Source organism: Hyperoodon ampullatus, assembly GCF_949752795.1.
Source record: "Hyperoodon ampullatus genome assembly, chromosome: 15".
Lineage (NCBI taxonomy): Eukaryota > Metazoa > Chordata > Mammalia > Artiodactyla > Ziphiidae > Hyperoodon > Hyperoodon ampullatus.
In genome coordinates this window covers 12,687,184-12,714,270 of record NC_136928.1, presented here as the reverse complement: position 1 = coordinate 12,714,270, position 27,087 = coordinate 12,687,184, and the positions used below count along the sequence as shown (strand labels likewise).

Sequence of the window (27,087 nt, the reverse complement as noted above, 5' to 3'; positions counted from 1 at the left end):
CTACCATATGACCCAGCAATCCCACTGCTGGGCATATACCCTGAGAAAACCATAATTCAAAAAGAGTCATGTACCACAATGTTCACTGCAGCTCTATTTACAATAGCCAGGACATGGAAGCAACCTAAGTGTCCACTGACAGATGACTGGATAAAGAAGATGTGGCACATATATACAATGGAATATTACTCAGCCATAAAAAGAAACGAAATTGAGTTATTTGTAGTGAGGAGGACGGACCTAGAGTCTGTCATACAGAGTGAAGTCAGAAAGAGAAAAATACCGTATGCTAACACATATATATGGAATCTAAAAAAAAAAATGGTTCTGAAGAACCTAGGGGCAGGATAGGAATAAAGATGCAGATGTAGAGAATGCACTTGAGGACATGGGGAGGGGGAAGGGTAAGCTGGGACGAAGTGAGAGAGTGGCATGGACATATACACTACCAAATGTAAAATAGATAGCTAGTGGGAAGCAGCTGCCTAGCACAGGGAGATCAGCTCGGTGCTTTGTGACCACCTAGAGGGGTGGGATAGGGAGGATGGGAGGGAGATGCAAGAGGGAGGAGATATGGGGATATGTGTATATGTATAGCTGATTCACTTTGTTATAAAGCAGAAACTAACACACCATTGTAAAGCAGTTACACTCCAATAAAAATGTTAAAAAAGAAAGAACTAACAAGGTTTGTTTATACAGGCTTCTTCAGCCAGAATTCCCTATCTCTGGCGATAAGGGTGTCCTTCATCTTTCACATGAGAGATTTATCTTCTGCTTTCAGGAGGACAGAAAGGAGTGTCAGAGTGTCCCTCTTGCACTGGTTGTTTCCTAAGTAACTGTAATTCAAAATAATTAATATGCCATTGTGACATGTTTTGGGGTGGCCCACCCTGAGCCCTAGCACACTCAAGGCAATAACATTTGTTATTTTTACTCTCTCCCTCCCCCTCTCTTATCATTTAGTAGAGATAATGATTCCAAAGTAAAGCATGAATTTCCAAGGCAGGACTGAGCTGGTAGCAGCATCTGACCCCAGGGATTGGTCTGACTTAGCTTGGTGGGTTCACTTCCTCACTTGAGGGTGGTTGTGTGGTCTGCAGGAAGCTGTGTACTGCCTGGAAGGTAAGATTCCCAGAGAGAGGAGAAATATCCTTTGGTTAAAGGCATATCAAGAGCTCTGATCATAAACTGCAATCTCCAAGGGAGCTGGGAAGAGTGCTTACATCTGGGTCAGGAAGGGCCTGATAAGTCATCACACAGAATCTGTTTTCATCCCACAAGTAGTAAAGCGCTATTAAGAGTCTTAAGCAAATAAGGACAAGAGCATATTATTACATTCTAGAAAGTTCACTTTGGTTGCAGCATGGAGGAGAATGAATTACAGTGTTGACAAAAATAGTGGCAGATGCCAGTTAGAGCCCTTCAGAGTCTGTGCCCATGTCCATTTAGACAAGGAAACTAAGGCTCAGAAAGGTGGTGACTTGTCCAAATCAAATAGCTAGAAAGGAGGAGAGTTGGGCCGGAGTTTTCCTCACCATAGATTGACCAGACTGCAATGGCGGAACATGATAACGGGTCCCCCCATGCCCTTCTCCAAGAAGCATCTCCAGGGCCTGGAGATACATGATTGTCTAAGTTCGGTTCTTCAGGTGTCCAGCTGGGCACCCATGAAATTGACCATGATCATACACCATTCACCTGCAGTTGTCTTCACAATTCATACAGAGGAAAATTATTTGGTGCTGTGTTTGTTAATGCTCTTAATATTGCTTCCTCCTTTACCCCTTGTATGTATTCAATATTATTTTTGATCAAGGGGTAATGTAAAATTGGTTTCTTCCTAAAATTTAAATCCACTGTTTATTGGGCATTAAAGCATCAGTTAGATTATAAGCATGTACTGAGACTTCTTAACCAGAATTGGAGGCTGAAGTTTTCATTTAAATATAAAAAGTAACCATAATAACCAAGTCAGACGGGCTGGTGCTTTTTGCTTTTTCAAGCTTTTTATATACATAATAATGGCCAGTACTTATGTCATTCTTTTTTTTTTTGCGGTACGCGGGCCTCTCACTGCTGTGGCCTCTCCCGTTGCGGAGCACAGGCTCCGGACGCGCAGGCTCAGCGGCCACGGCTCACGGGCCCAGCCGCTCCGCGGCATGTGGGATCTTCCTAGACCGGGGCACGAACCCATGTCCCCTGCATCGGCAGGTGGACTCTCAACCACTGCGCCACCAGGGAAGCCCTTATGTCATTCTTACTGTGTGCCAGAGGTCACTGCAGTTATTCCCACATTTCATCAGTACAGCAGGAGCAGGATATCAGTACAGCTAGGAGGTAGGTGTGGGTAGTAATCTCCTCCATAGACTGAGAAAACCCAAAGTTAGAGTACTGACTGGAGCTGAACCCGGTGTGGAGCCGAGTCTGGGTATCAAGCCACAGTCAGCATCCTTCCTGCCTCTCTCATTTTTCTGTTAACCTCTCAGTGTGTCCCTGGGAAGGCTCCTTCCATCATTTATCCCAATTCACCAGTAGAAAGTTTAGGGGCCCTAGTAAAAGGAGCTGGGCCTGGAACCTGTTTCCTCTCTGGCCTTGGTTCTGCAATCCTTTAACTTAATTAGAGTAACTTGTATGTGAATTGTATCCATGCTAATTACCAAAGATTAAAAGCCCAGTCTCTGGCCTCTGAATCCCAGGCTCATCTACACTTGCCTGGAGGGGTTAGACCCTGGGGAAGGGGTTTGCCCACTTCACCTGGTTTTTTGGGGCAAAGTTGGCAGACATTTTGCAGGTCTGTAGAATTTTTTTGCTTAAATTTGCTTGGATAGGAAGATTAATATATCTTAAGCCCATAGGAGGTACAGACCCTGTACTACATGCTCTTACATGTAATTTCAATCAACACTTCCCCCCTGTTAAAGCAGATTCCCTAAGGTATGCTTGGCTTTGTGTTTGATTTTAACTGTGGTGAAATACACATAACGTAAAATATACCGTCCTAACCATTTTTAAGTGTACAGTTCAGGGACATTCGGTACATTCACACTGTTGTGCAACCATCACCACCATCCATCTCCAGAACTTTCTCGCCTTGCAAAACCATAACTCCGTACCCATTAAACAGCAACCCTCCATCCCCCATGCCCCCTCCTGCTTCCGGCAGCCACCATTCTACTTTCTGTCTCTGTGAATTTGACTTCTCGAAATACGTCATAAAAGTGGAGTCATACAGGATTTGTCCTCATGTGACTGGCTTATTTCACTTACCATAATATAGAATTTTAAATGTTTCTCTTAAATTGGCTTAATTCCAAAAACTCAGTATGAAAGTGTATCTAGTTCACAAGGCGTGATTGGGCAACCAGACTTGCAAGAAACGTGGTGAAAGAGAGAAGCATGTGTTCTTTCTTTTTTGAAGGCAAAAATCATTGCAACAGATCAGTTGGATCTGATTTTAGTTTTTTTAAACTAATATGCTTTCATTTTTAGAGCAGTTTTAGGTTTATAGAAAAATTGGGCAGGGACTTCCCTGGCAGTCCAGTAATTAAGACTCGGGGCTTCCACTGCAGGGTGCATGGGTTTGACCCCTGGCCAGGGAACTAAGGTCCCCTATGCCTTGCAGCTCAGCTGAAAAAAAAAAAAAAAAAAGGGCAGAAAGTAGAGGGTTCCTATATGCCCCCTACCCTCACACAGTCTGCCCTGTTAACATCTTGCATGGGTGTGGTACATTTTTTATAATTGATGAACCCGTAGTGATACATTATTAACTGAAACGCATAGGTTACATTAGGGTTCACCTTGTGTTGTATGTTCTGTGGGTTTTGACAAATGCATGATGCCCTGTGTCCACCATTCCAGGGTCATACAGAAGTTTCACCTTCCTAAAATCCCCAAACGCCATCTGTTCATCCCTCCCCCAACCAGTCTCTGACAACCACTCGTTTACTGTTGCTGTCATTTTGCCTTTGCCTGATTTTACTTTTTTTTTTTTTTTTTTTTTCCTGCGTTACGCGGGCCTCCCACCGCCGTGGCCTCTCCCGTTGCGGAGCACAGGCTCCGGACGCGCAGGCTCAGCGGCCATGGCTCATGGGCCCAGCCGCTCCGCGGCATGTGGGATCTTCCCAGACCGGGGCACGAACCCATGTCCCCTGCATCGGCAGACGGACTCTCAACCGCTGCGCCACCAGGGAAGCCCCTGATTTTACTTTTAAAGAACAAAATTGCTATTGCCCCCTCCCCTTCTCTGAGTAAATAACTCGTGCCTAACATTTTCTGTCTTTTCTTTCAGTGGACAACTTTTCGCAGCGAGAGATTGAGGAGTTTCTCAGTGAGGCTGCGTGCATGAAAGACTTCAACCACCCAAATGTCATCCGACTCCTAGGTACTCAGAGAAACATAGGACTGGGTGGCCGGAGGGGCTCGGCTCATCCACTCTGGGCCACAGCAAAAATCTCTGGGGCAGATAAATTTTACACTTTGTATAACTCCGAAGCAATTTATAACACCGGGTTTTTCGGGACTTCCCTGGCGGTCCAGTGGTTAGGACTGGGCGCTTCCACTGCAGGGGGGCCCGAGTTCGATCCCTGGTCAGGGAACTAAGGTCCCGCAAGCCGCACAGTGTGGCAAAAAATAAAATAAAATAAAAATAAAGGAGTTTTCACCCAAAAGACTTCTTATGGTTATGTTTTCTGAGGCTGGTCGTAAAAATAGGCCTGCATTTTCCTGGACATCAGTGGGCTCAGGAATGTTTCGTGTCCACAGAGTTCTAGGTGATTGTGGATTAAAACGGCCCCCGGTTACCCCAGTTACAAGACATGAAAGCTGGTTATGCTATAATTTGTATTGATTTAGTTTATCCGTGAATCAAAAGCTAGTGGAGTAAAGCTGTAAAAGTAGACAAATTCCATAGATCATCTTTGAGAAACAATTTATTGACATCTTTCAAGTACTGGTTTCTTGGGATCTACACTGACAATTTCATGGCCCTTGATTAAAGTGATTTGAGTCAGTGATTTAATAGGCAGAATTTGGTTTTGTGGCACTGTTTGCTAAAAAATACAAAACGGAGAGCCCGTATCAAGTGGTTACTGTGTGATACTATTCCAGGAGGGAAGAGCGACCTAAAAATCATTGAATATTCTGCTGACTTTTTTTTTTTTTTTTTTTTTTTTTTGCTGTCCTGTGACTTGATAAATGCTAAATTCTTTGGGGGAACTTTCAAAGTTTTATTATGATGGACACTGCAGAGAGATGGGAAAACTAATGTTTGGAGACAATGTTATGTCAAAGAAACTACTGTTGCTCATTTGTAACTATTGACTTCAGCAGACTCTGAGAACAATGGCGCTTTGTAATTGTACCACCACGTGCAAGAGCTTTGTAAGCTTGATCTCAGGTGACAGACAGGCTCTGAGTCTAGCATCCACGACAAATGATGTTTTTTTCCCCGTGTATGTGTTAACATTTAGAGATGTGAATTTCACCTATTGGCCCTCAGAATTCTTCCAATAGTTTTAAGCATTTGGTTGCAGGGGACTTCTTCATATGATTAAGTATTTAACCATCCCATGAAACTAGTTTGCCCTTGAATTCTGCTGCAGTCACTACCCCTCACTTAGACTCAGTATAACAAAAACGCCACGGGTTTATAGATGGCTGTACTAGGTATCGATTAATTTTTGAGAGCTTTCACGCAAAGATTGGCACTAGTCTGAAAGAAAAAGAAATACCAAGAAGTGGATCCAGTGTGTGTTCCATATTCTAGAATACAGCGTGTGAGTTGTGAGGGTTTTGTTTTGTTTTGTTTTTTTAACCGTTAACTTGAGAGCACATGTTTTCAATTTGGCCAGTGCTCCTGCAGTGCTTTTTCTGGTCACTGGTAACAAGGGCTCTTTGTAACTTACTCTCTGTTTTTCATTCCAGGTGTGTGTATAGAAGTGAGCCCTCAAGGCATCCCCAGGCCCATGGTGATTTTACCCTTCATGAAATATGGGGATCTGCACACCTATTTACTCTATTCCCGATTGGACACAGGACCAAAGGTAATTGATCACCCAGTTACATGGACTCTGAACAGCGCTTGGGGCTCCTGTGACAGGACCTGGACAACACCAGCCTCTAACCTAGAAAATGACGGAGGGAAGGAGGGGACGTTGGCCTCTGTTCAGCGCTCACTGTGCACCCTGGGGGTTGAAATGTGATCCTCATAACCGGCCTGCCCATAGATTTCATTATTCCTGTTGTATGTGACGGAGAAGCAGGCTGGGAGTGGAGCAGAGAGGGCCCCTCTTGCTGTCAGAGGGGCCTCTTTCCTTGAAAGTCTCCTCTCTTTAGATTGTTCACTCTGAAATTACTGAGTGCCGGAGCCATCTCAGTTTTCAGGGAGAAGTTGCATTGAGTTGTTTTTCAGAGACCCTGAGGGGGAATGGGCTCCATCCATGTTTCTCTTCATCCTGAGCCGCTCTGTCCTCAGAATCAGAAAGTGTGTTGGGAATTGGTGGGCCAGCCTGCCTGCCTTCCACGGTGCCCCTGAGAGGAGCACTGACCCCACAGGGCAAACCCTGCCCTGAAGCCCCACAGCACACAGACGCCAAATGGAAACGAGCTCTTAGACTGAAACACCTCGCCCACTGGTCACAGGTGGTAGAGGGACTCATGATGAGATAGTAGGAATAAGATGGTGCCTGGGGAGCTTCCTGGGGAAGGTCCTTATCCCAAGAGACAGGTGAACCTGTAGGAACAGCCATTTATTTATAATATGGCGAGGCAGTTGAAAAAAAACATAAAACTTGAGACCCAATTTAGGGGGAACATTTTCTAGAGCCTTCTTCCCTGTGTCTTGCTGCCCCCGTTGGTAGCTTATGCCTGTGTGTTATGAACAGGCCAGGAGATTTTTGCTTTCCTTTTTCTTGTACTTGTTCCGTTCTTTCCAGGGACGGCGTAAGAGACCTAAACGGGAAAGTGAGCCCCTTCCTTTTTTTAGCTACCCCCATGGTCCTGTGCTCACACCTATTTTGTTCATGGCTTCTTTAAGTCTTTCACCAGCACAAATACTAACCAGAGACAGGAAATTGTAGCCACATCACAGAGCTATTACAAAGTCACTGGGGCTCCTCCAAAGAGGTGAAGGGCCTAATCCAAAGTAGGGGACTCAGCATGGCTGAGTGCTTTCCTTCTCTGCCCCGTCCCCCAAGAAACAGACAGTAACATTATAAGAAGCCTGGAGAAGAAGAAAAAATTACCCATAATTCCCAACATTGGCATCCTCGGACATTCACGTCGCAACCGTTTATTCCACATCTGTGTGTTTCACAGGCAGGGGCTCAGTATGTACACATCTGTCTGTAGGCCAACAACAGGGGCTAACATTTCTCAAATGTTTGGCAGAGGCCAGCCTGTGTTTCACATATACCAATGGCACAGCCACCATAATAAGTAGTTACTAATAGAATCTCAGGTGAGGAAACTGAGGCACAGATCAGCAGTGGTGGAGGCAGAACTGGCTGCAGACCCCCATGCCTTTAGTTCTTCTCTGCCCCATCCCATGGGTGCCCCTGCCCGACAGGGCAGCCTCCAGACAGATGTCTGTGAATGGCTGCATAGCATCCTCTTGAATGGATTTTGCTTCATGTTGATGAGTGATTTTGCCTACATTTAATTTCCTGGTATTTTGTATGATTTTTCTAATAATTTGCAGGGGGGGGGTTCATATTTCACAAGAGTGATTTCTGTAGTAAAAAAAATAAAAATACACAGGTTTGTTTGATGACCAACAATCATCCATCTTGTGAAGCTTAACTCTCCTCCCCTTTTTGGACCCCTGTGCAAGTGTAGTGAGCCTCAGATTGGATGTCTTTCTGGAATCTTTGTAGAAGAGAAATAGGCCATTTATATCCTTTATAAAAATATTTTAAGGGCTTCCCTGGTGGTGCAGTGGTTGAGAATCTGCCTGCCAATGCAGGGGACACGGGTTCGAGCCCTGGTCCAGGAAAATCCCACATGCCGCGGAGCAACTGAGCCCGTGAGCCACAACTACTGAGCCTGTGCGTCTGGAGCTTGTGCTCCGCAACAAGAGAGGCCGCGATAGTGAGAGGTCCGCGTGCTGCGATGAAGAGTGGCCGCCGCTTGCCACAAGTAGAGAAAGCCCTTGCACAGAAACGAAGACCCAACACAGCCATAAATAAATAAATAAATAAACTTAAATCATATGGGCTTCTAAAAAAATTTTTTTTAAATTATCATACAGAAAAACATGACTTTTTTCCCTTTTTGGTTTATAGTTATATAAATTGTAATGCATGTATAGATTCATATACTACCATTACAATCAGGATAAAGAACAGTTCCGTCACCCAAAACTCCTCCTCCTGCTACTACCCCTTTATAGTTACACCTTGTCCACATGGCTAACCCCTGGCAACCACTGATCTGTTCTCCATCACTACAGTTTTGTCTTTTAGAGAATGCCATATAAATGGAATTATATAGTTTGTAATTCTTTGAGACTGGCTTCCTTCACTCAGCATTATGCCTTTGGGAGCCATCCAAGTTGCATGTATCAGTAGTTCATTGCTTTTTTTATTGCTGTGGAGGCTTCTATTGTATGGCTGTATCACAGTTTGCTTTTTCCATTTGCCTATTGAAGGACCTATGACAGTTTTGAGTTGCTATAAAAATTCACATACAGGTTTTTGAGTGAACATAATTTTTCATTTCTCTAGGCTAAATACCCACAAATGGGATGCTAGGTCATATGGAAAATGTATGTTTATCTTTATAGTAAACTGCTAAACTACTTTCCAGAATGGCTGTACCATTTTACATTTCCACCAGGAATGTATGAGAAATTCAGTTGCTCTGCATTCTTGTTAGCACTTGGTATTATCTGTAGTTTTTTGTTTTGTTTTGTTTTTAGCTGCTCTGATAGGTGTATAGTGATAGCTTATCATGAAATTTATTTGCATTTCCCTAATGATTAATGATGCTGAGCATCTTGTGTTTATTTGCCATCTTTATATCCTCTTTGGTGAGTGTCTGTTAAAGTCTTTTGTTTATTTTTTAATTGGGTTGTTGGTTTTCTTGTTGAGTTTTGAGAGTTCTTTAGCTACAGTTCCTCTGTTGGATATGTGATTTGCAAAGACTTTTCTCCCAGTTTGTAGCTTGGCTTTGTATTCTCTTAACATGAACAAAAAAATTTTAATTTTGATGAAGTATAGTTCATCAGTTTTTTCTTTTAATGGATCATACCTTCACTGTCATTTCTAAGAACTCTTTGCCTAACTCCAGATAAAAAAGATTTTCTTCTGTGTTTTCTTCTAAAAATTTGTGGGTTTACATGTTACATTTAAGTCTGTGCCCCATTTTGAATTAATTTTTGTAGAAGGTGTGAAATTTAGTTTGTTGCTTTTTTTGCATATAGATGACCAGCATCATTTGTGAAAAGACTGTCCTTAATCCACTAATTGCTTTTGCACCTTTGTGAAAAATCAGTTGTACACGTGTGGGTCTATTTCTGAGTTCTCTGTTCTGTTCCGTTAAGCTATGTGCCATCCTTCACCCCTATCACACCACTGAGATTACTGTAGCTTTATTGTCTTAAAATCGGGTAATGTGATTCCTCCAAATTTATCCTACTTTTTCAGAGTTGTTTTTGCTATTCTAGTTTTGTTGCCCTTCTGTATAAATTATAGAATCAGTTTGTGTCTGCCAAGAGTACTGCTGTCATCTTATGTTCTTTTGAACAGAATAACAAGGAAGTACACAGCATTTTACTGACTAATGAATAGTTTCAATTTGCAAAAATATAAAGTATATCTCCAATGATGGAAACTCCCAGGTTTTATAAAAATTGAAAAGGAATGTTTTTAAAGGGAATGTATTTTCATATTTTGACACCTTGTAGCCACATGTAAAGCTGAAAGTCACAAAATGCATCATAGACAAACTAGAAAATAAAGCTTTTATTCAAATCTCTACTGCCTTATCAGTCAGTTCCTTGGCAATAAATACCTCTGGTCCTGCTAGAGTGGCCCAAGACTAGGTCTCAGTCATATAAATGTGCTTCTTCAGCAGGACCTGGGTGCCATTCTGTCCTCTGTGTGAATAGCACACCTGCTCTTCCAATCCATGAGCACTGGATACCTTTCCATTTATTTAGAAACTAATTTAATTCTTTCCTTTTGTAGTTCTCAGAGTATAAGTTTTGCACTTCTTCTGTTAAATTTATTCCTAAGTATTTTGTTGTTGATTCTTTTGTAGATGTTGTTTTCTTAATTTCATTTTCAGACAGTTCATTGTTAGTGTGTAGAAATGCAGTTGAGTTTTGTATGTCAATCTAGTATCCTGCAACCTTACTGACCTCATTTATTAGTTTTCCCACACAATGATCTTTTAAATGACCTTTGGTCACAGTCTGCAAGATTAACATAGTTCTGCTTGGAAAAAAATAACACAAATGAATAGCACCTGATATGCATTATACTTTCATGAATGTCAGCAGATTTGATATTTCTTAGCACCCAAATTCTTTCCTGGAAATTAGCATCCAGAAAATCAAATGCCCCAGATATATAGAACAGAGGTGTAAGGCTTTCATGCCTGATTTACTTACGTTTTTTTTAACAACTCCATTATGTAAGGGTAAAGGACAAAGCATTTTTGTTATATATACAGTCTGTGATTGACACGTGTCTTAGTTGAGAAATATAAATCATTAAAAATTCAGTGTCAGGACTTCCCTGGTGGTCCAGTGGTTAAGACTCCATGCTCCCAACTCAGGGGGCCTGGGTTTGATCCTTGGTCAGGGAACTAGATCCCGCATGCTTCAGCTAAGAGCCTGCATGCCACAGCTAAGACCCAGCACAGCCCAATAAAAAAAAAAAAAAAATTCAGTGTTTTCACGAGTACCACTTTAGAAGACTCATGTGCCATATAGAATAAACCATAAATCCAGTGCCTTGGGGAAGCATATATCATGGGTGGACCCATTTATGATTTCTAGGAACTTTGTGAACCCTTTTCTTTAGGGCTCTGACTGCACTAAAACATTGAATTACTACACAGAAGTCTTCATTCGTCATCATCCTCTTAATCAGTCCCAACACGGCAGGTTTTCTAACATGCAGTCTGGTTTGATTTTTACAACATAGGAAAAAAACATTAGGCTGTTAAAACTTACAGGAAGGCCCTAGAGAAACAAAAATGAAAATTCCCGAATACTTACTTGTGGTACTTTGGTCCCATGATAAGGGGTAAAGACCATCCTACTTTCTGTCCAGAAGAAAAAAAGCCTCTTCTGAAACATTTCATAATAAAATGATACCAGATGTGGGTGCATAATTGGGAACAGCTCCTTCTCCATGGGCTTTTTGCTGTCAGAACATTAGATCCTCCCCCACTGCAGCCAGACCCCCCTTCTTTTCCTCTCTTTGTCCCACTGCCACTCAGAAGGACACAAGGATCGCATTTGAGCTCATAACTTGTGAAAAGAATGTTATTAACTGGCCACACACACAAAATAAATTGTTGGCGGTATCTTTGGAATTGCATTAAAGTTATAAATTAATTTTTTAAATACCTTTAAAGACGAGGAGAAGAAAACGTGATACTTGCCAAGAAGTTTTAGGGTTTGTTGGTTTTTGTTTGTTTTTCATTTTTAAAACCTTATTTGTGACATTAGTGATATGGAAATTTCCTTGTTTCATGGCCACACTTCTAAGTCATAAAGCCATCATTTCACCCCCTCAAATGGAAGTAACTCGGTTCCGTTTAAAAAATAACCCTGGGGGCTTCCCTGGTGGCGCAGTGGTTGAGAGTCCGCCTGCCGATGCAGGGGACACGGGTTCGTGCCCCGGTCCTGGAGGATCCCACATGCCACGGAGTGGCATGGCCGCTGAGCCTGCGCGTCCGGAGCCTGTGCTCCGCAGCGGGAGAGGCCACAACAGTGAGAGGCCCACATACCGCAAAAAATTAAAAAAATAAAAAAAATTAAACATAAAATAAAATAAAATAAAAATAAAAAATAAAAAATAATCCTGGACTTCCCTGGTGGCGCAGTGGTTAGGAATCTGCCTGCCCACGCAGGAGACACAGGTTCGGGCCCTGGTCTGGGAAGATCCCGCATGCCGCAGAGCAGCTAAGCCTGTACTCCACAACTACTGAGCCTGCGCTCTAGAGCCCACGAGCCACAACTACTGAAGCCTGTGAGCCACAACTACTGAAGGCTGCGTGCCACAACTACTGAAGCCTGCGTGCCTAGAGCCCGTGCTCCACAACAAGAGAAGCCACTGCAATAAGCAGCCCACGCACCGTAACAAAGAGTAGCCCCTGCTCGCTGCAACTAGAGAAAGCCCAGGCGCAGCAACCAAGACCCAGCACAGCCATAAATAAATAAATAAATTTATTTATTTTAAAAAATAATAATAGTCTCTCAGGAATTCCCTGGTGGTCCAGTGGTTAGAACTCTGTGCTTTCACTGCCAGGGCCCGGGTTCATTCCCTAGTCAGGGAACTAAGATCCTGCAAGCCACATGGTGTGGCCAGAAAAATAATAATAATAATAATCTGTCTCCTTGTGTCTTCCACCCCCTAGCATATTCCTCTGCAGACACTATTGAAGTTCATGGTGGACATTGCCCAGGGAATGGAGTATCTGAGCAACAGGAACTTTCTTCATCGAGATTTAGCTGCTCGAAACTGCATGTAAGAGCCCTGGCCCATCCTGGAGTGGGTTGGACCTCATGGTGGTAGATATTTGTGGGCCTATGGGGTGACCTGTTGATGTTAAAGTATGGAGGAGGATTAGGCTTGGGAGGTGACAGTGTGGCAGGCTCCGGAGATGGGGTTTCTACCGCCCTGACACATGACTGGGTGTTTGCTTGAGGGTTTTCACTACCTCTGCCTCTAAGAGTCTGGCTGGCCTCCAAAACTCCCCTGTGACTTCTTTTTTTTTTTTTTTAATTTTTATTGGAGTGGAGTTGATTTACAATGTTGTGTTAGTTTCAGGTGTACAGCAAAGTGATCAGTTATACATATAGCCACTCCTTTCTAGATTCTTTTTCCATATAGACCATTACAGAGCAATGAGTAGAGTTCCCTGTGCCATATAGTAGGTCCTTATTAGTTATCTATTTTCTATAGTGTGGTGTGTTTATGTGTGACTACTTTTTGATTTTCACACTCTCACTCAGCTAGGAGTACTAGGTGTGAACTTTGGGATCCTCCCCAACTGCCATCAGCTTATTTGGATCCAGAGTTACATATAAGTCAGCTGATCATGAAGACAGTAATGAAAATCATAATGGTTTTGTCCCTGAGTTTTCGTGATACTGCCTTGTGAAGTAGTTTTGTCCTGACTACACCAAAGCTTTCCTCTTGCAGCAGAGAGACAAGGGCTTATACAAGAACTTCTAACTTCACCTTCCCCATCTCTTCAATCTATTTCAACAGCCATTATCTGCTGTAAATCTTCAAAAACAATAACTATTTCTTGATTTGAAATTTACTATTGCAAGAAGAGAGAGTGTTCCTTAAACGTATTGCTGTTATTCGTTTTTCTTCGGTGGAGATGTGACAGTGGAGCCCGTCCCCTCCCTCCTCCTAACCAACCCTGCCCCCCGGCCCTCTGTCACTTTCGCCTCATTTTTGAAAACCCAGAAGGGTCCTGGTTTTGTTTTTTATTGAAATCATTTGTCTACCATGGAGGGAGAACCATGAAAACCTTTTCTTCCCCTTAACATTTCCTTCATGGTTTTCCCACGAGGTAGGGTGACCAGCTGTCCGGTTTGTCCAGAATTGAGGGATTTCCCAGGATGTGGGACTTTTAGTTTTAAATGTTAGTGTCAGGCAAAGAGGGACAAGGTAGTCGCCCTACCTCCAGACCACTCGTTCCTCCTCCTCCTCCTCCTCTCCTTGTCTAAGATCAATTTTAACTGCTTGGGCTGTAAATGCAATTGTATTCCTTTAATTTTCCAGTTAATTCCTCAGGTACCACCTGGCACCGTCTTAGCAGGAAGTCCAGTGTCCCCCAGTTACAGCACGTGCTTCCCCACCTCCCCCAAGCTGTCAAGTGGCTTACTTAATCTATGGAGCCAGGGCTGCTTCCAGACGTCAGGCAGGAAGGCTACTGGGCTCTAGATGAGTCCACCAGGGGGCGCTGGCTTGGAGCTGCTGCTCTTTCTACACCCGTGCCCCTCTGTTCCTCCAGCTGGCTCCATCCTCTGTGCCCAGGTGCCCTGGTTGGTCCAGATTCCCACACCGACCAGAAGGGTAGAAAGTAATAACTCATCTGGTCCCCCCTCACTTGCTCTGCCATTGGTCCCAAAGCAGGACCCTCGCAGGCTGTGGGGTCTCTATCTTTTGGTTACTCATCGTGAATGTTTTCAGCTGCATCAGGTGCAGACCTGTGATTTAAGGCTTTGCCTCTGAGGTCGCTGAGGACGTGAACTCGCTCCGTCTCTCTCTGTAGGTTGCGAGATGACATGACTGTCTGCGTCGCGGACTTTGGCCTCTCTAAGAAGATTTACAGTGGCGACTACTACCGCCAGGGCCGCATTGCTAAGATGCCTGTGAAATGGATCGCCATAGAGAGTCTCGCGGACCGAGTATACACCAGTAAAAGTGACGTGGTACGTACGTACAGAGTTTTGAGTCGGGGCCCCGCATTGCAAAGAGGAAGGCATGCTGAAAGAGATGACTTAAGCCGGTGATGCAGGACATCTTACTCTTTGATCAGCTGAAGATTGGGGCATGCTCACAGTTCTCTTTATTTATCGCTCGATGCTTTAATTCAGGCGGCACATTAGATTCTGGTGAAGTAGCCTGACATTCAGAGGATGGCAAAGGCCCTTAATTTATTTCCACTTGCCTCTGCTACAGTATAGTGACTCATTGCCTGCAACTAAGATGTTTCATAGTCCCATTAAATTAAATGAATTCATCCCATGGCTGTTTGGAGCTAAGATGCTGTATAAAAGGTGCTGTGTATTCATACCCTTAACCAGAGATCAGGAAAAGAAAGCACTTGCCGACAACAGTAGGAACAGAACGTTACACAGAGCACTGACGTGACACAAGGCTAGATCTGCCTTTGTCTCATTTCCCAAACAGCTTTAGTAAAAATGGGGAACTGTGACGTTCCGACCCCACGTTACTGCCGTTTTGGGAGAGCGGCGTATCTCAAACATAATTGTCAGCTTTGTGCGTGACCGCCGGGGCTCTAAGGAAATGACCTTTCCCCATGAAAAGGTCCATTCAGCCCTTCTGGAAAGACTTGCATCCTGACGTTGTCGCTTTGTCCTTAGTGGGCATTTGGCGTGACCATGTGGGAAATAGCCACACGAGGAATGACCCCCTATCCCGGAGTCCAGAACCACGAAATATATGACTATCTGCTCCACGGCCACAGGCTGAAACAGCCAGAGGACTGCTTGGATGAACTGTGAGTCAGCTGCTTTTCATCTCGGGGTACCCTGCAAAGACCTGGGGACACACTGCCATAGTGGGTGGGGACACTTAGCCAGGCGGATGTGGGCAGAAGATGACACACGCAGATGTCTGGGACAGGAGCCTCTCCTGGTGTGGGAAGTGGTGTGTGCACATCTCCGGTGAGCTCGCACGTGTTCTGAAGTTCTGTAAGCCGGGAAGCGGTGTGTGCACATCTCCGGCGAGCCCGCACGTGTTCTGAAGTTCCGTAAGCCCCTCTAGGAAATACAGTCGGCCCTCTGTATGGGTGGATGCAGAACCCACAGATACGGGGGGGCCAACTGACTGCAAGGGACTTGAGCATCTGCAGATTTTGGTATCCGCTGGGGCTTCTGGAACCAATCTGTCATGGATACCGAGGGATGACTGTATATCCTATAGATAAATAGGTCGACTTTATAATGCATGAGGTACTTGGAGGATTCTCTGCCCTCTTTTGCTGCAGTCATGCTTCTCTTTTCATTCAACATCTTAAACAAACCAATCACAGGAATATCTTGAATCAGGAAATTTAGAAATCTAAGCCAGTAACTTTGCTTTCAGGCTGGTCATCAGAATTGCTTAGGGGATATTCTAAGAATGTGATTCCTCAGCCCTGTGCCTGGAGATTGTGATTCTCTTGGTACAGAACAGGCCCAGAAATGTATGTTTTAAAACTATCCCAGGGATGGACTTCCCTGGTGGTGCAGTGGTTAAGAATCCGCCTGCCAACGCAGGGGACATGGGTTTGAGCCCTGGTCCAGGAAGATCCCACATGCTGTGGAGCAACTAAGCCCGTGCACCACAACTACTGAGCCTGCACTCTAGAGCTCACGAGCCACAACTACTGAGCCCATGAGCCACAACTATTGAGGCCGCGTGCCACAGCTACTGAAGCCCATGCCCCTAGAGCCCGTGCTCCACAGCAAGAGAAGCCACAGCAATGAGAAGCCCGCGCACCGCAACAAAGACCCAACGCAGCCAAAAATAACTAAATGAATAAATAAATTTATAAAAATAATAATATTGTTAAAAAAAAAAAAACTATCCCCGGGAGACTGTACACTCAGCCGGCGTGAGACCCCCCAGCTCCCAGCGTGCAGGACCACAGTGCCCTTCCCATCCCAACAGGCCCCTCTCTTCGGGGTGGACAGTACGGGGAGAGGCCTGGGACTTGGAGTCAGAGAAGCCAGGCTCTGCCTCCTAACTAGCCACGTTTGTGGCCACTGCAGCTGACTTGACCGCTCTGTGCCACGTGATCAGCCACCAAAAAAGTATAGTCACGTATTCTGCAGAGGTATTTGGAGGGTTAACAAAGAAGTGTGTGGAGTGCTCAGCCTGCAGGGAGCATGCACGCTAAGTGTCACACATGGTGCCCGCGATTAATAACATCTTTACAAGTCGATCCCCTCCCAAACACCTTGCCGACTTTTAAAACATCATTTCTTGGGGCACTGCCTGTAGCTTGGTGATCTGAACCTTCCTAATGATGAGTCTGTCCCCAGCGTAACAGGGGTCATGGGCTTGGAGAGGGGCATTCTCACCATGGTTAGCAAGAACATTTCAGGACCGTGGGCCTGCGTGGGCTCCGCCGTGGAACGCTGGGCTGTGCTGCTCGGGCAGGTGGGCCCGTGCAGGACTCCACACACGCGCACCCACACTCACACTCTGGCCCTGCTTCCTCGGACCGGTGAGAAGGCCCCGGTCAGTCTGCACATGGGCCTCCCAGATCCACCGCGGCCAAACAGAAGGAAAGGTTTTTTTTGATCAGAGCCTCGCACTGCTTGCGGGGGGGCGGTGGTAGTGGTGGTGGTGAGTATGGTTGTAAATCCATAACATTTAGAAGAGAAACAGAAGTCACAAGCCCTTTAAAAGAAACATCATAAAATCCTAATTCAATTAGATCTGGGGCTTCACGGTCGTTTCTGAAAGGGCCACATGAATGAAATGTTTGCTTCTGCAAATGAGGAAGCCATTTCTGTCAAACAATATTGAATGGAGACTTTTGTGGCTGTTTCTGTCTTGGCTTCTTTGGTGCTCCAGGAGAAGTTGATTATCTGGGGTCTTAGCAAGGTCTAAGCTGTGTCACGTTGTGGTTTTAGATGCTGCGTGTAGAGCCATGACCAGGGAATGCTGAGTCGGTTTTTGAGAGGTGGTTTTTTAGGTGAAAGAGTTGCAGTGTCAGCAGTGCCGTGCGGCTGGGGGAGGGAGGCTGGGGAAAAGCAGGAGGAAGCAGCGGCTCTGCGGTCCCCACGCCCAGGCTGTTTCCTCACACCGCAGGCTCGCAGAGGCTCTGGTGAGCCAAGCCCGCTTCCCAGGTCCCCTCTGAGTCTGGATGCTGGCGAACGACAGCTTTCCCCAGAGAGCTCTCTGCATTTCCGTATCTGGGGTCTTTTCTTTGAAAACTGAGGCTGATATTTCAGTGCATCTCTGTTTGCTGTCTCACCGTAGTGGAGATGAGTTGACTCCTGTGTTTCGTTGCCCCTCGGTCATTTTACAGTCAACCCTGAGAAATAACAGGGTGTGCTTGGAGCCCCGCTCCCCGGTCCTGCCCGCTGAGGGCCACCTCTTCTTACGGCATCATCCCCACCTCTGAATGACCAGGTCCCCATCACCCAAGAGGCCGCTCTGGGTGGTGCTCCCATCACCTCCGGGGGACCTTTCCTCGGCCGAACTCACAGCCTCCCAGCTCCAGCCACTGTGGTTCGTGGCACCAGCCCTTGGTCTCCTCGTCTCCAGGGTGACACACAGAGGCCACCTTGTTCCTTCTTATCCCACTGGGTCCCCACAGCCAGCAGATGTCTTTCAGGGTCCCCCTCCCCTCCATTCCTTCCCCCAGTACAAGCGCGCCTCCCAGATATTGCGGGTTCAGCTCCAGAGCACTGCAGTAGAGTGAGTCACAGGAATTTTTCGGTTTCCCGGTGCATATAAAAGTTATGATTACTGGGCTTCCCTGGTGGCGCAGTAGTTGAGAGTCCGCCTGCCGATGCAGGGGACACGGGTTCGTGCCCTGGTCCGGGAGGATCCCACATGCCGCGGAGCGGCTGGGCCCGTGAGCCATGGCCACTGAGCCTGCGCGTCCGGAGCCTGTGCTCCGCAACGGGAGAGGCCACAACAGTGAGAGGCCCGCGTACCGCAAAAAAAAAAAAAAAAAAAAAAAAGTTATGATTACTGTAATGTAGTCTGTTAAGTGTGCGATAGCATTATGTCTAGAAAATGGTGTACATACCTTAATTTTAAAAACACTCTGTGGGGACTTCCCTGGTGGTCCAGTGGCTGAGGCTCTGTGCTCCCAAGGCAGGAGGCCCGGGTTCGATCCCTGGTCAGGGAACTAGATCCCACATGCCACAGCTAAGAGTTCGCATGCCACAACTAAGACCTGGCGCAGCCAAATAAATAAATATTTTTTTAAAGAAACACTTTATTGCTAAAAAATGCTAACCATCCTCGGAGCCTTCAGCAAGTCATAATCTTTTTGCTGGTGGAGGGTCTTGCCTCGATGTTGGTGGCTGCTGACTGATCAGGGTGGTGGCTACTGAAGGTTGGGGTGGCCGTGGCAATTTCTTAAAATAAGACAACAGTGAAGTTTGCTGCATCGATCTACTCTTCCTTTCATGAATGATTTCTCTGTAGCATGCAGTGCTGTCTGATAGCATTTTACGCACAGGAGAACTTCATTCAGACTTGGAGTCAGTCCTCTCAAACCCTGCTGCTGCTTTGGCAACTCAGCTTGTGTAATATTCTAAATCCTTTATTGTCATTTCAACAATCTTCACAGCATCTGCACCAGGAGTAGATTCCATCTCAGGAAACCACTTTCTTTGCTCATCCATGAGAAGCAACTCCTTATCCATTAAAATTTCATCGTAAAATGGCAGCAATTCAGGGAATTCCCTGGCAGTCCAGTAGTTAGGACTCCACACTTTCACTGCCGAGGGCCCAGGTTGATCCCTGGTTGGGAAACTAAGATCCCGCAAGCTGCTCCGTGCAGCCAAAAAAAAAAAAAACAGGTTAAAATTGCAGCAGTTCAGTCGCATCTTCAGGCTCCACTTCTAATTCTAGTTCCCTTGCTCTCCCCCCACATCTGCAGTGACTTCTTCTAGTGAAGCCTTGAACCCCTCGAAGTCATCCATGAGGGTTGGAATCAACTTCTTTTCAAACTCCTGTGTATGTTGATATTTTGACCTCTTGCCATGAATCACAGATGTTCTTAATGGCATCTAGAATGGTGAATCTTTTCAAGAAGGTTTTCAATTTACTTTGTTCAGATTCATCAGAGGAATCTCTTACCCATGGCAACTCTAGCTTTACAAAATATATTTCTTTTTTTTTTTTTTTTTTTGCGGTACGCGGGCCTCTCACTGCTGTGGCCTCTCCCATTGTGGAGCACAGGCTCCGGACGCGCAGGCTCAGCGGCCATGGCTCACGGGCCTAGCCACTCCGTGGCATGTGGGATGTTCCCGGACCGGGGCACGAACCCGCGTCCCCTGCATCGGCAGGCAGACTCTCAACCACTGCGTAGGGCCTTGCTTTGGATTGGGCTTTGGCTTAAGAGAATGTTGTGGCTTGTTTGATCTTCTATCCAGACCACTCAGACTCTCCACATCAGCAATAAGGCCATTTTGCTTTCTCATCATTCATGTGTTCACTGGAGTAGTGCCTTTTAATTTCCTTCAAGAACTTTTCCTTTGCATCCACAACTGGGCTGTTTGGCACTAGAGGCCTAGCTCTCCGGCTGTCTCAGCTTTGGACACGCCTTCCTCACTAAGCTGAATCATTTCTAGCTTACTTAAAGTGAGAGACCTGTGACTCCTCCTTTCAGTTGAATGCTTAGAAGCCGTTCTAGGGTTATTAATTGGTGTAATTTCACTATTGTTGTGTCTCAGGGAATAGAAAGGCCCAGGCAGAAGGAGAGAGGCAGAGGATGGCCGGTCGGTGGAGCAGTCAGAACAGGCACAGCGTACTTTGATTGAATCTGCTGCCTTACGTGGACACAGTTTGTGGCACCTCAAAAATATTATCATAGTAACATCAAAGATCACTGATCACAGGTCACCCTAACAAACATAACAATAATGGAAAAAGTTTGAAATATTGTCAGAATTACCAAACTGTGACACAGCGACACCAAGTGAGCAAATGCTCCTGGAAAAATGGCACCAATAGACTTGCTCAATGCAGAGTTGCCACAAACCTTCAACTGGTAAAAAAAAAAAAACAACACACAGTATCTTTGGAGTGTGATAAAACAAAGTGCAATAAAACGGGGTCTGCTAGTACTGTCAGACCACAGAGGTCCAGGGCTTGGCGGGGCCTGGGGGTGGTGACACTTGTGGGAACTTTGGCGCATTGACATCCACAGTATATGTACGTGAACGAGCGGGTCCCTGTTTCCTACAGGGGAGTGCAGGCTCCTCTGTCTCCTGTCTTGTTCTTCTCATCACCCCCAGGATCCTAATACATCCTTTGGGTGACATCCAAAGCAACTTTCCTAAAATTGTCATCTGGTCACGGGAATGCACCGAAGCACAATCTTTCTGTGGTTCCCCCTTGCTCATAGGGTAGAACCTAAACCCGTCAGGGTCTGACCCATGGCTAGCAGGTCTGCTCAGTGGTTAAGAACGTGGGCTCTGGCGTCAGACACTCTTTGATGTGGGTCAGAGCTTCACCCTCGTCCTGGGGCCAAGCATCACGCTCTCAGGATCCTCCTCTGTAAAATGGGGATCCCAGTACCTGTGTGTGGGCTCGTGCTGCTAAGCAGGCTAGTATCTCTAAAAGTACCTTACGGGGCTTCCCTGGTGGCGCAGTGGTTGAGAATCCGCCTGCCGATGCAGGGGACGCGGGTTCGTGCCCCGGTCCGGGAAGATCCCACATGCCGCGGAGCGGCTGGGTCCGTGAGCCATGGCCGCTGAGCCTGCGCGTCCGGAGCCTGTGCTCCGCAACGGGAGAGGCCGCGATGGTGAGAGGCCCGCGCACCGCGATGGAGAGTGGCCCCCGCTTGCCGCGGCTAGGGAGAGCCCTCGTACAGAGGCGAAGACCCAACACAGCAAAAGTTAATTAATTAATTAAAAAAAAATAAAAGTACCTTACACAATGGCTGTCAGATAGGAAATGCCGATGACAGGTCAGCGGTTATTATTTTTACTGGAGGAGGTCGAAGTCACGGAGAAGAACAGGGGCCCCAGAGCGTTTCTCCTTCACGGAGCAGCATCAGGTGGCCGAGGTTCAGCAGCCCTACACGCACCACGAAGCTGCGGCCGCCTCAAGTCAGGGGCTGTCCCAGCCCAGGGCTCACCTGCCGCTGTCACAGCACTGCCCTTATTTTCACACACCTGCCCACGCCAGCCCCCCTCTGGATTTCCTTCCTCGAGCCTCCCAAGGCCTGGAACGACGGTGAGTGTGGAGCTGGCGCTGACACCTGTCTGCTCCCAGGACCCCCGCTCCCCTCCTCCTCCCCCCAGCCCCTCCACTCCCACCTGAGTGGGAGAAGCAGGGGCGGATTGCACGTGGGCTGTGCGTGCTGCGCCAGGAGATAACACTCTTCTTCGCCTCTAGGTATGAAGTCATGCACTCGTGCTGGAGAGCTGAGCCCTTGGACCGCCCCACCTTCTCAATGCTGAGGCTGCAGCTAGAAAAGCTCTTGGAAAGCCTGCCTGAAGTTCAGGACGAAGCTGACATCATTTACGTCAACACACAGTTTCTGGGGAGCTGCGAGGGCCCGGCCGAGGGCTCGGCACTTGCTCAGCTGGACGTGAACATCCATCCCGACTTGGGCCTTGCTTCTTGCACACCCGGCGCCACCGTCAGTGTGGTCACCGCAGAAGTCCATGACAACAGACCTCACGAGGGAAGGTACATCCTGAACGGGGTCAGCGAGGGCTGGGAAGAGCAGGCTCCTCCTGCCCCGGCGACGGGGACGGCGGGAAGGAACGGTGTTTTACTGGAGGACAGGCTGGTAAGGAATGGGGTCTCCTGGTCCCAGTCCAGCACGCTGCCCTTGGGGAGCCCAGTGTCAGATGAACTCTTATTTGCCGACGACTCCTCAGAAGACTCAGAAGTCCTCGTGTGAGGAGAGCTGAGACACATTCCCAAATCCTGGAAAATCCGCCTTACGAGAACCCACATACACTCGATGTTTTTGGTATTTGTCTTCCTTACCAAGTCAATGCCCTGGCCCGAAAGCACCACGTGAATGTTGTCAAGTAAGTCATCGTTTAGAATACGTAACATATATTTATTTAAAGAGAAAATATCTATATGTATATGGTGGAAAGAGACAAAGATATTCTATTTTAATAAAAGATGACTTATGTCACTTTTCTGGATGATCTTAACATTTAAGCTCTAACAGCCCCATCTCCACAGCAGTTCCTGGATGTTCACGTTGGCACAAAGTTGTTTTTTTAAAGTTCTTTTCCTTTTTCATGACTATTAAATATGTGTAAAATAAAATGCCATATTTGCCTTTGCTTCTACTCTTAAGAAAAATCTGGTATTCCCACCTGAATCATCTCTTTGATAAGAGTGATTCATTTCATATTTAAAGTTTTATAACTGATGAATTCTCCGATCTGGCTTCCTAATAAAATATGAATGAGGAAAGATGCGTGGTACTTACTTGAGACTTGGAAAGACATGGCCACTGGCTGCCTCAGTGCCCTTGCAAAGGAATTCCCTTGATGCCTGGCCCTCGATGCAATTGCTCTGACCACTCGACATTTTTTTTTAAAGACATGGAAAAAGCACTCCAGAGAGTCCAAAGATGAAGAACAAAAAAATATTAGAGGGTTGAAAAATACAATCTGAGTGGAAAGATTTAAAATAAATCGTAGAAGGGACTTCCCTGGTGGTCTAGTGGTTAGGACTCTGCCCTTCCACTGCAGGAGGCACAGGTTCAATCCCTGATCAGGGAACTAAGATCCTGCATGCCGCGTGGCACGGCTAAAAAAAAAAAAAAAAAAAAAAAAAATTCTAGAAGAGAGTCCAAGAGGTTAAGCGCTTTTCTGTGGGAAGGCGAGACTCGTAGGAGGGAGACGCGGGCAGTGGACAGGGAACAAGCTCAGAGCTTAGGACCCCTGAGTTCACGTCCTGGCTCTGCTGGGTCATAACAGCCATTGCTGGTTGAGCACTTGTTATGTCTCAAGCACTTTATGTGAACTGTACATTAATATGTACATCATTAATGTGGGTACCAGTGCCATCATCATGCATGGGCCAGGAAACAGAGGCTGGAAAGGTTGAGGGCCTGCTATGCCCCGTGTCTAGAGAGGGTGGGAGCCAGAATTCAGAACGAAGGAATCCAGTTCTGGCTGGCTCTAAGCATGTGATTTGGGGGTCTGTTCTAGAGCCTCTTGACCTTTTAACTTTTTTTAACAAACACATAGATAGCCCTTAGTATGTGGCCAGGCCTGGCAGTCATTTAATCCTCCTAACAACCCTACCAGGTAGGTACTACTGTTATCTCCATGTCACAGATCGGCAGACTGAGGCAAGAGGAGGCTCACTTACTCTGCTAGTAAAGCAGTAGACTGATGTGGTCAGTTTCAGTGTTGATCCCTTCAGCCCCCAGGGCAGCCACGCAGACGCAGGGCCACTGGCATCCCCAGGTGTGTTGCAATTGTGAGTAGCCTCACCCAAGCCACTGCAGCCTGCAGGGATCAGTGTGTGGTCCTCACAGTCTGGGTCCTGGTCCTGGATGCCAGCCCAGATGCCCCAGTCTCCAGGGTCTGCCAGCTCTATTGTTACCGTGAAATGCTCCAGACAAGAAAGTTCTGAGGGTTGGAAAGGAAGCTGCATTGTTAGGAGAAATGCTAGCACCACATTTTATCCGTGAAAGGAAAAAAACAAAAGACTGTTAGAGCCTATAAAGATCATTTCTACTGTTGGAAATGTTTGAATGGTTATTTGAAAATCAGTAGGAGAATTTTATTTTTTTACTTTGTGCAAATAAAGTTTCCTACTGGGGATAACTCTTGAGAATGTCTTGATCAGGAACTGACTGGCTAGTTCAAGCAAAAAAACCCAAGGTAAAAAGGTACGTTCGTGGGGACTTCCCTAGTGGTCCAGTGGTTAAGACTCTGTGCTTCCACTGCAAGGGGCACGGGTTTGATCCCTGCTCAGGGAACTAAGATCCTGCAAGCCGTGCAGCCCAAAAAAAAAAGGTATGTTCAGGACTTCCTGGTGGCACAGTGGTTAAGACTCTGTGCTCCCAATGCAGAGGGCCCGGGTTCGATCCCTGGTCAGGGAACTGCATCCCACATGCATGCTGCAACTAAGAGTTTGCATGCCACAACTAAGGAGCTGGTGATCCACAACTAAGGAGCCAATGAGCCACAACTAAGGAGGCCGCCACTGCAACTAAGGAGCACACATGCCGCAACTAAGGAGCACACATGCCGCAACTAAGGAGCCCATGAGCCACAACTAAGGAGCCCACCTGCTGCAACTAAGACCCAGCACAACCAAATAAATAAATTAAATTAATATTTTTTTAGAAAGTATATTTGCATCTGTAAGATAAATGAGCAAATTGAAAAACATACTTGGGAGTTTCATACACATTTAATATTAAATATCTAAACTAATACACTTTGTGTTTTTAATTTTAATTACATAATGTAAACAAATATATAATGAATAGGTCATCAAATGCCCACAGCCCCTCAAATTCTGTCCAGTTTGCTCAGTATATGCCGTGTGGCCTGAGAAGGGCTGGAAAGCTTGGGCCAGTTCTGCTGTAGAGAGAAAGCTGTGACTTCTGGCTTTTCCTGAGACATTAACAAACATGGCAGAGAAATTCACTTCAACCCCACAGCGATGCCCCAGGGCCTTGGGTAAACGGGGCGTGATGGGCAGAACTCCCATCCCAGCCTCCTTTTCCCAACAGGAGAACGGAGCCAGACTACCCTTGTTCAGACACTTAAAGTCTCCTCCCTGAGACCGTCAGTACCACCATGTTCTCTCAGCCACGCTGGAATGTTTGAAAGAAGTAACTTTCAGAGGACCCGATCCCTGGCAAAGTCTTGTATAGACTTCTGAGCATGAACTGAACATAGCCCTTCAAGTTCTCTTTTGTATAAACTCAAATTACTTTTGTAAGTGGCTCTTATGGGCAAAAAGTCTGGGAGAGAAAACGGAGAAACAAGTCAGTCATTCTCTTCAGCCGGGCTGGGACAGGGCTGGGGAGAGCAAGAGAAATAAACAAATACCAGAAATACTTGTGACCTACAGGTGAGACTAGCTCTGCCTTGGGAGGGTTATTTTTTCCTCCCTTCCCTCCCTCCCTCCCCCTTCCCACCTCTCTCCTTTTTTCTTCTTTCCTTTTTCCTTTTCTTTTCTCCCCTCCTCCCCACCCCCCTTTCCATTCCTTTTTCTGGCCTTTCTTTCTGAGTAGAAAGGAGAAGTGAGAAGAACCAGGGCCTCAGGAGTCAGACCACGCAGCCAGCAGCAAGGGCTGGACAGGAACCAGTCCTGTGAGCATTCCTTGGGCAATCTTGGTCAGGTCACTGCTCTCCTAGAGCCCAAGTGTCCATCAGTGTACAGTAAAGATTGCAACACCTTCTCCTGCACCCCCTGTAGGAAGGGGAGGTGGCAAGGTCCTTGAAAGGACCTTATGCTTGTTATCAAGGCTTCTCCCAATCAGAGGCTTCTCCCAATTTCATTGCTTATGCAGTACAAACTCGCCATTTGTCATAGTAGACATATTGTCCCTGATTATGTTATCAACTGCCTCCAAAATAATGCAAACTAATTCAAAAAAGAAAAGAAAAAGGGACTTCCCTTGTGGTCCAGTAGTAAAGAATCCGCCTTCCAATGCAGGGGATGTGGGTTCGATCCCTGGTCCAACTAAGATCTCACATGCCGCAGGGCAACTAAGCCCAGCATGCCACGACTATTGAACTCACACGCCTCAACTAGAGAGCCTGCATGCCACAAACTGCAAAGCTCACATGCTCTGGAGCCCTCGCACCACAACTAGAGAGAGAAAAACCTGCACCCCACAACTAGAGAGAAGCCCGAGCGCCATAACGAAGGATCCCGCAACTAAGACCCAACGCAGCCAAAAAATAATAAGGAAAATAGAGAGAGAGAGAGAAAGAAGAAGGAAGGCAGGAAGGGAGGGAGAAAGAGAGAGGGAGAGGAGAGGAGAGGAGAGAGGAGAGGAGGAAAAGAAAAAGACTTAATATTTGCCAGTGATGCACACAGTAGGGGAAGTTGCCAGAGTGCAGGAGAGTGGCCCTCAACCCCCAGAGGCAGGCAACTCCCTACACAGCGATGCCGATACCTCTCCTATCAGTCTCATCCTGGAGTTTAGTTATTTGAGCTTTGGTGACCATTCTCTTTCCATATATGGGTGATGGCAAGCAGTGGTGACTTTACCAACAGGATTTAGGGACCTGAGGTGTCAGAGTGCCCTCCAGGGAGGAGGAGACCCTCCCTCTGCTTCCATGTCCCCCAGACCAAGCAGAGATTCCCTCTCAGGAAACAGGCCAAACCACAGCTCTTATTTTACAAATCAGGTCAATTCTGGCTAGACTTGTCCTGACTCATGAAAGTAAAGAATTTTGTAACTTCTCCTGGTAAATGAGAAAAGCAAGTTGGAACTTCTGCTGAGTCGGTAGGAAAG

The 27,087-nt window shown here is 46.3% G+C and overlaps 1 protein-coding gene across 1 annotated transcript in view; it reads left to right on the top strand.

Annotated features, from left to right (window-relative positions):
• The window catches only part of MERTK (MER proto-oncogene, tyrosine kinase), a gene marked incomplete at both ends in the record, with an annotated part of 109,672 nt that extends 87,142 nt beyond the window's left edge, over nt 1-22,530 (top strand). Inside the window, 6 exons of the mRNA XM_079721324.1 lie at nt 4,292-4,384; nt 5,926-6,044; nt 12,592-12,701; nt 14,467-14,626; nt 15,302-15,438; nt 22,017-22,530. Of these exons, the coding sequence (XP_079577450.1) occupies nt 4,292-4,384; nt 5,926-6,044; nt 12,592-12,701; nt 14,467-14,626; nt 15,302-15,438; nt 22,017-22,530 (1,133 nt within the window). The remainder of the gene's footprint in view (nt 1-4,291; nt 4,385-5,925; nt 6,045-12,591; nt 12,702-14,466; nt 14,627-15,301; nt 15,439-22,016) is intronic.
• Nucleotides 22,531-27,087: the final 4,557 nt, after the last annotated feature.